The sequence below is a fragment of the Pelobates fuscus genome, chromosome 11 (genome assembly GCF_036172605.1).
Source record: "Pelobates fuscus isolate aPelFus1 chromosome 11, aPelFus1.pri, whole genome shotgun sequence".
Lineage (NCBI taxonomy): Eukaryota > Metazoa > Chordata > Amphibia > Anura > Pelobatidae > Pelobates > Pelobates fuscus.
The window spans coordinates 21,111,244-21,120,928 of NC_086327.1; the positions used below are offsets into that span (position 1 = coordinate 21,111,244).

At 41.8% G+C, this 9,685-nt stretch overlaps 1 protein-coding gene across 1 annotated transcript in view; it reads right to left on the reverse strand.

Moving 5' to 3' along the window:
- The window catches only part of LOC134577407 (transmembrane protease serine 3-like), a 35,487-nt gene extending 27,150 nt beyond the window's left edge, over positions 1-8,337 (reverse strand). The window contains exons 1-5 of the mRNA XM_063436129.1: positions 8,107-8,337; positions 6,894-7,159; positions 5,128-5,181; positions 1,966-2,110; positions 1,736-1,873 (exon numbers count right to left, since the gene is read on the reverse strand). Coding sequence (XP_063292199.1) covers positions 1,736-1,873; positions 1,966-2,110; positions 5,128-5,181; positions 6,894-6,902 — 346 coding nt within the window. The 5' untranslated portion in view covers positions 6,903-7,159; positions 8,107-8,337. The remainder of the gene's footprint in view (positions 1-1,735; positions 1,874-1,965; positions 2,111-5,127; positions 5,182-6,893; positions 7,160-8,106) is intronic.
- Between the last annotated feature and the right edge of the window lie 1,348 nt (positions 8,338-9,685).

Below are 9,685 nucleotides of genomic sequence, written 5' to 3' on the forward strand. Positions count from 1 at the left end.
GGATGGGGTGCAGAGTGTATATAGGATAAGACAGGATGGGGTGCAGGGTGTATATAGAATAAGACAGGATGGGGTGCTGGGTGTATATAGAATAAGACAGGATGGGGTGCGGGGTGTATATAGAATAATACAGGATGGGGTGCAGAGTGTATATAGAATAAGACAGGATGGGGTGCGGGGTGTATATAGAATAAGACAGGATGGGGTGCAGGGTGTATATAGAATAAGACAGGATGGGGTGCGGGGTGTATATAGAATAAGACAGGATGGGGTGCGGGGTGTATATAGAATAAGACAGGATGGGGTGCAGGGTGTATATAGAATAAGACAGGGTGGGGTGCGGGGTGTATATAGGATAAGACAGGATGGGGTGTGGGGTGTATATAGAATAAGACAGGATGGGTGCGGGGTGTATATAGAATAAGATAGGATGGGGTGCAGGGTGTATATAGAATAAGACAGGATGGGGTGCGGGGTGTATATAGAATAAGACAGGATGGGGTGCGGGGTGTATATAGAATAAGACAGGATGGGGTGCGGCGTGTATATAGAATAAGACAGGATGGGGTGCAGGGTGTATATAGAATAAGACAGGATGGGGTGCGGGGTGTATATAGAATAAGACAGGATGGGGTGCAGGGTGTATATAGAATAAGACAGGGTGGGGTGCGGGGTGTATATAGGATAAGACAGGATGGGGTGTGGGGTGTATATAGAATAAGACAGGATGGGTGCGGGGTGTATATAGAATAATACAGGATGGGGTATGGGGTGTATATAGAATAATACAGGATGGGGTGCGGGGTGTATATAGAATAAAACAGGATGGGGTGCGGGGTGTATATAGAATAAGACAGGATGGGGTGCGGGGTGTATATAGAATAATACAGGATGGGGTGCTGGGTGTATATAGAATAAGACAGGATGGGGTGCAGGGTGTATATAGAATAAGACAGGGTGGGGTGCGGGGTGTATATAGGATAAGACAGGATGGGGTGTGGGGTGTATATAGAATAAGACAGGATGGGTGCGGGGTGTATATAGAATAATACAGGATGGGGTATGGGGTGTATATAGAATAATACAGGATGGGGTGCGGGGTGTATATAGAATAAAACAGGATGGGGTGCGGGGTGTATATAGAATAAGACAGGATGGGGTGCAGGGTGTATATAGAATAAGACAGGGTGGGGTGCGGGGTGTATATAGGATAAGACAGGATGGGGTGTGGGGTGTATATAGAATAAGACAGGATGGGTGCGGGGTGTATATAGAATAATACAGGATGGGGTATGGGGTGTATATAGAATAATACAGGATGGGGTGCGGGGTGTATATAGAATAATACAGGATGGGGTGCGTGGTATATATAGAATAAGACAGGATGGGGTGCGGGGTGTATATAGAATAAGACAGGATGGGTGCGGGGTGTATATAGAATAATACAGGATGGGGTATGGGGTGTATATAGAATAATACAGGATGGGGTGCGGGGTGTATATAGAATAAAACAGGATGTAGTGCAGGGTGTATATAGAACAAGACAGGATGGGGTGCGGGGTGTATATAGAATAAGGCAGGGTGGGATTTATATAGAATAAGACAGGATGGGGTGCGGGGTGTATATAGAATAAGACAGGATGGGGTGCGGGGTGTATATAGAATAAGACAGGATGGGGTGCAGGGTGTATATAGAATAAGACAGGATGGGGTGAAGGACGTTCCTAAGACTCACAGAGGAGACAGATTGACAGGGAAGTTGCTGCGATAGATAGTATCACTGAAATGTGAATTAGTATCCTGGAGAGGTGTTGCAGGGAGCACAATGATGTGGGCTCTTTGGGAGTGCAGGGCACGTCTGATCCGGGAATATCTGTATAGGAAGATAATAAGCCTGTTTCAGTAGACCGAATGTGAATTATCTGACTATTGAATGTTCATCCCATCTCTGCTCCCCTCTCTCACCCTGTGTGGATGTCTCACTCTGGTGTAGCTGATCGGGTAGAGTTGGTATAATTATGGCAGCTTCATCCACTGCTGGTGGGGTGCATCCATCCACTGGGATCCTGAACCCAAAACCATGGTCCGATAAAGCATTGGAAGTCACATCCTGAATAAACAGGAAGAAAGAACACAGAAACAATACATGTGTATATGGAATATAGTTATGGAGAAACAGTACAGGTGTGTACATATTACAGGTATAGAGAAACAGTACAGGTATGTACATATTACAGGTATAGAGAAACAGTACAGGTGTGTACATATTACAGGTATAGAGATACAGTACAGGCATGTACATATTACACGTATAGAGAAACAGTTAAGGGGGGGAAATTTAACACGTATAGAGAAGCAATACAGGTGTGTACATATTACAGGTATAGAGAAGCAATACAGGTGTGTACATATTACAGGTATAGAGAAACAGTACAGGTGTGTACATATTACACGTATAGAGAAACAGTTAAGGGGGGAATTTAACACGTATAGAGAAGCAGTACAGGTATGTACATATTACAGGTATAGAGAAACAGTACAGGTGTGTACATATTACAGGCATAGAGCAACAGTACAGGTGAGTACATATTACAGGTATAGAGAAACAGTACAGGTGTGTACATATTACACGTATAGAGAAACAGTACAAGTGTGTACATATTACACGTATAGAGAAACAGTACAAGTGTGTACATATTACACGTATAGAGAAACAGTACAAGTGTGTACATATTACACGTATAGAGAAACAGTACAAGTTAAAGTGTGTACATATTACACGTATAGAGAAACAGTGCAAGTGTGTACATATTACACGTATAGAGAAACAGTACAAGTGTGTACATATTACACGTATAGAGAAACAGTACAGGTGTGTACATATTACAGGTATAGAGAAACAGTACAGGTGTGTACATATTACAGGTATAGAGAAACAGTACAGGTGTGTAGAAAGTACAGGTATAGAGAAACAGTACAGGTATGTACATATTACAGGTATAGAGGAACAGTACAGGTGTGTACATATTACAGGTATAGAGAAACAGTACAGGTGTGTAGAAAGTACAGGTATAGAGAAACTGTACAGGTGTGTACATATTACACGTATAGAGAAACAGTACAGATATACACATATTAGGGAGAAACCGTAGAAGTGTACACTTATTACATGTATAGAGAGGCAGTACATGCATGTACATTTTACAGGTATAGATGAACAATACAGGTGTGTACATATTACAGGTATAGAGAAACAGTACAGGTGTGTACATATTACACGTATAGAGAAACAGTTAAGGGGGGGAATTTAACACGTATAGAGAAGCAGTACAGGTATGTACATATTACAGGTATAGAGAAACAATACAGGTGTGTACATATTACAGGTATAGAGAAACAGTACAGGTGTGTACATATTACAGGTATAGAGAAACAGTACAGGTGTGTACATATTACACGTATAGAAAAACAGTAAAAGTGTGTACATATTAAAGGTATAGAGAAACAGTACAGGTGTGTACATATTACACGTATAGAGAAACAGTACAGGTGTGTAAATATTACAGGTATAGAGAAACAGTACAGGTGTGTACATATTACAGGTATAGAGAAACAGTACAGGTGTGTAGAAAGTACAGGTATAGAGAAACAGAATACGGGTATGTACATATTACAGGTATAGAGGAACAGTACAGGTGTGTACATATTACAGGTATAGAGAAACAGTACAGGTGTGTACATATTACACGTATAGAGAAACAGTACAGGTATGTACATATTACACGTATAGAGAAACAGTACAGGTATGCACATATTACACGTATGGAGAAACAGTACAAGTGTGTACATATTACATGTATACAGAAACAGTACAGGTGTGTAAATATTACAGGTATAGAGAAACAGTACAGGTGTGTACATATTACAGGTATAGAGAAACAGTACAGGTGTGTAGAAAGTACAGGTATAGAGAAACAGTACAGGTGTGTACATATTACACGGATGGAGAAACAGTACAAGTGTGTACATATTACATGTATACAGAAACAGTACAGGTGTGTACATATTACAGGTATAGAGAAACAGTACAGGTGTGTAGAAAGTACAGGTATAGAGAAACAGTACAGGTGTGTAGAAAGTACAGGTATAGAGAAGCAGTACAGGTATGTACATATTACAGGTATAGAGGAACAATACAGGGGTGTACATATTACAGGTATAGAGGAACAGTACAGGTGTGTACATATTACACGTATAGAAAAACAGTACAAGTGTGTACATATTACACGTATAGAGAAACAGTACAGGGGTGTACATATTACACGTATAGAGAAACAGTACAGGTGTGTAAATATTACAGGTATAGAGAAACAGTACAGGTGTGTACATATTACAGGTATAGAGAAACAGTACAGGTGTGTAGAAAGTACAGGTATAGAGAAACAGTACAGGTATGTACATATTACAGGTATAGAGGAACAGTACAGGTGTGTACATATTACACGTATAGAGAAACAGTACAGGTATACATATATTAGGGAGAAACCGTACAAGTGTACACTTTTTACATGTATAGAGAGGCAGTACATGTATGTATATTTTACTGGTATAGAGGAACAATACAGGTGTGTACATATTACACGTATAGAGAAACAGTACAGCTGTGTACATATTACAGGTATAGAGAAACAGTACAGGTGTGTACATATTACAGGTATAGAGAAACAGTACAGGTGTGTACATATTACAGGTATAGAGAAACAGTACAGGTGTGTAGAAAGTACAGGTATAGAAGCAGTACAGGTATGTAGAGCATACAGGCAGGCATTCCCAGAGAGTACAGGTATGCAAAAATAATACAGGTGTGTGTATAAGGAATAAAGTTACACAGAGACAGTAAATGTTTGAGAATGAACATGTATGCAATGGTGAAAATAAATAATACTGTTTTATTAATAATGAATTTTGGGATTTTAATAAGTTTAGCATGAATGCATTCAACATTACACCTTAAATTTGTATACATATGTGTAGATATATAGATAGATAGATAGATAGATAGATAGATAGATAGATAGATAGATAGATAGATAGATAGACTTTATTATACACACATCGAAATCTTACCTCTTCTTCATTGATTCCCGAAAAAATATCAAATAGAGAGATTCTTTTCTGTGTCTGCAATAAATATGAAGAAATAACAATTTAGCTTTTTGTTTCTATATACCTGTACACCATACATGGTATGAATATCCTCAGGCGGAAAAATTCCCAGAACTGGGGCTAAAATTCCGATCATTCTCCTACATCCTCTGATGAACGTGATGAAAGATGCTGTAGTTCATTAAAGATGTACTTGATAAAGTGACTGTCAGTTTCAATAGAATAAAATCCGACACTGTAACTGTGTATATTATACCAGCTATTATCAGTGGCTGGCATGATAGGGGTTGCTATCGGCAGCTGTGGTTGACTGTTATTTTAGGACCCATTACTGACTTGATACTGAATCTCAAAAGGCATCTCACATAAACCCAATAGGTGCATCTGTGGGGCCCCTTGTTAAAATTATAATGCTGGATAGAGAGTGATGGGAACTGTAATACAATACTGATCTAACAATTAATGCATATTAAGAACCTATTCCCTTATATCTCATCTGCACTTTGTCTCACTCTCTTGCTCTTCCTCTCACTAAAACTTTCAATCTCTCCCTTTTCTCTGGCACATTTCCTTCACCCTTCAAACATGCAACCATAACCCCGATTCTGAAAAAGCCTAGCCTTGACCACAACTCCCCATACAACAACCGCCAATCTCGCTACTGCTATTTGCCTCCAAGATCCTTGAGAGTTGTGTATGCGAGATTGACAGACTTCCTCGAATCCAACTCTCTGCTTGACCCCCTTCAGTCTGGATTCTGCGCTAGTCACTCTGTCGAAAGGGCTGTGACCAAAGTATCCAACGATTTAATCGCTGCTAAATCTTGTGGCCATTATTCTATCCTAATTCTCCTTGATCTTTCTGCTGCCTTTTACACTGTTGATCATCAACAGTTTCTTCTCATACTCCGTAATCTTGGTCTACGGGATACTGCTGTCTCCTGGTGCTCCTCCTCCTGATGCTTACCTCCAAGACTTCTCCAGGGCTGCACTTTTTCTGTGGAACTCCCTTCCCTTCTCCGTTAGACTTTCACCCAGTCTCCACTCCTTCAAAAAAATCTTTGAAAACTCACTTCTTCAGGAAAGCCTATCAACTAAACTGTTAGCAGGTTTTCATTCCCCCCCACCCATGACTCTTCTCCTGCAACTGTCAAAAATTACCTACTAAGCCCTCAGTGAATACTTTTCTAGCAACCTACTTCCGTCACCTCTACGGGTGTCGCAGGGCCCTCAACCCCTCTGTTCCTGTGGATCTACTTGTCTGGTTACAATTACGTGTCTGTTAGTCCATCCATTGTACAGTGCTACAGAATTTGCTGGCGCTATATAAATAATAGAATAATAATAATAACAACAATATATCCACTTGCCGCTAGCCATTGGCGAGTAGAAATTTACCCTTGGTGAGTATGCTATGGCTTGCAGTGGCTAGTAACCTTTAAGGCCTGGCTAGTAGTATAAGACTTCAAATTTGATGCCCAGTAATTAACTTTTTTATATACACAAATGCCCCTTTCTCCCCCCAAATTAGATCTATTTTCTAATTTAATGCAATTAATTAGTAATTAGTGCTGTTCTGCTGCATATGTGCAAACATAGTATTTCAGCAGGGAATATTTTTCTCATTTAAACAGATTTGCACATAGCCCATTATGTACCCCTCATCATCGTACTCGAAATACTTCTATCTTCTCTCCTCACAATACAGAGTTCCCCTTGTTCCTGTACCTTGGTCATGGCGAGGAGTCCATTCCAGTTATTTCTTTCAAGCCCTGGGATGGATGAAGATAAGTTTGGCAGAAGATCCTTTTAGTCCTCTGGGCCAAACACATCCATAAGGTGACCATTATGTGCCAACTCCATGGCTTATCTTCTTCCTGGTACCTGTGATCCCACCTTGGTCACGAATAAGACCGATAACTGTAACAGTTCATAAAATTCCAATGACAGCACGCACAAAACACTGACACCCTCCTCTGTGTCGTGAGCACATCCTGGGGAGATGAATCATTAGAAAGATCAGGTATCCTGCAGAGAGTGTAGAGTTACAGACAGAGTTGGTGATGTACAGCTGTCGATGTGCTACAACGATACCCCAGAGCCGGGGTTAATAGGCAAAGAAAGGGGAGTCAGTGGAGACAGTAACTAGGAATAGCAGGCATTGGTGTGTTAGGTGGTGGTGGTGGGATGGGTAAAGAATCTTCACCCCCTCTGAAAATCTGGTGTAGCTTTTAAGATCCTATGTTTCACTTCTTCAGAAAAATTAGAAAACAACGCATGTTTAAAGAGATGAATATTTCACTCTACTGAAATGATATACTCCTTAGTAATAACATATAATATTGCCTGTAGAAAACTGTATGTTCCCTGGAGCTGGGATACCCCCAATGAAAGCATGCATGTATTTACTTGCCTGAATTCCCATTTGCAAGTTTATTAGTTTATTAGTAATCTCAGCCAATGAACTAGTCATGTACTGCAGAGCTTAGCCATGGCATATGGAGGTTCCTGGCAGGAGCTTACATTAGCTCAGCAGAGAGCCAGGCAGGAAAGAAGCCGGAGCATAACTAGAAACCACTGGGCCCCGATACGAAAATTGCCCTAGGGGCCCACCCATATGTCCACCCCCCACCGCCTCCATACGTGTGTGTGTCCCTCACACACACATATAGAGAGACACACATACACATACATACAAACACACACACAGACACACATACATACATATACACACATACAGACACACACACACATACAGACACATGCACACAGACACACATGCACACAGATACAAACATACAAACACACACATACACACATATAGAGACACACATACATACAGACACACATGTACATGCACATACACAGAAACATACATACAGACACACATACACTAACACACAAACATGCTAAATATTTTAGTCACCCTTCTGCTTCCTACCTTTTAGGTTCAGGAGGGTGACTTTCCCTGCGGTCCAGTGGCTCAGGCGGATGGGAGTCAAAGTTCCTACTCTGACTCCCTCCTCTCCTTCCTCCTCCTATGTGGCATGGTGATTGCTCGGAGGAAGTGACCAGGGCAGTCATTTCCTCCCAGCCTCTGACCTCATTACAGGGGGCCCGGTCGCGCTTTTAAAGTGCCGCAATGCTGACCGGGCCCCCTGGAAATAAATTCGCATCGGGTGGCCCTAACAGCATGGACCACCCGATGGGCCACTGAACGCGCTGCCCCAGCGGTTCTACTGTGCGGGCCGGGGCCGCAACACTTGGCAGGCGGGTAGTTCCGCCACTGGATAGAAGTAAAGGGGTGCATCTCTATGAGGAGATGATGATTGGCTCACAGTGGTGTTTCTTCGTGCATGTGCAATAGCCTTCTAATGCTTTCTTATGGATGGGAAAGCATTGGATTGGCTAAGATCATCAAGATTGAGGATCTCAGCCATGGAGGCAGGGTCAGCCATGGCAAGACCATTATGGCGATGGAGAAAAGGTAAGTAAGCTACCTTTTTACTCCATTATGTGGTGGGTCGGACACCTAAATAGGTAGTCCAGCACTATACTATTAGGAATACATCTTGTATTCAATAAAAAACAACATATTTGCATTACACAGAAAAGCCTGTTCAAATGAATATATTTGTTATATTTCAAACTTGAAATTTCAAATGTAACTTTGCAACCTTTATGATATGCACTTCTCGAGTGTAAAAAAAATGAAGCATACCCCTCCTATCCTGTAAAGTCAAATGATCACACAGTTTGCTGCTACACACATATATACATAGACATACATTATCTGCCAACTCCAGGATACCTTGCAGTTTAATAACAATGGCCTATGTACTCTGACACTGCTCCTCAAATGACATTCATTTATTTATAAGGTTTGGCTGTGCACTGTCTTGTCTTGCTTTGTTCTTGTTTCCTGTTTTCTTCCATGCACAGGGATGCATACAACTATTAACTCGAGGATGAATACAATTGCACAGTAATCATTCCATATTTACTGATTAAAAGGTGACTATTCACTACCTAAACAGGGAGTTTGATAATCTGGTAATTGTGGTAACTTTGCAAAATGTAATGTAGCCCCATGTAGCTGAAGCACAGCTAAGCAGAAAAGGGCCTTGACAGAGGTTAAGAGGCGGGCATAGGAGGAAGCAAGGAAGGAATGGAGTTATGGGTAAGTAGGCTTGGCTATTTAAATAGGCATCCAATTTAAGTGATTCACTTTTAATTTCCTACCTGGCCGAGTTTGTGTACACTCCTGTGTCCACGGATTTGGCTTGGTGGGTTCCTTGTTTTTCTCGTTTCTGCAGGGACGATGGACGACATGGAGAAGCTGTTGGAGAGGATCCGGTTGGCGGCTCGAGGGCATGGAGTGGACTGGCTGCGGGCCCAACTTGGACCGGCCCTGGTAGGAGCAGCGGATCCTGATGGCGGTGGTCGTCCAGTGCGGGCCAGGAGGCCACAGAGCAGGCTGAGCCCGGGCGTGGGGCCCGGTGAAGACGGCGCCGGAGGCA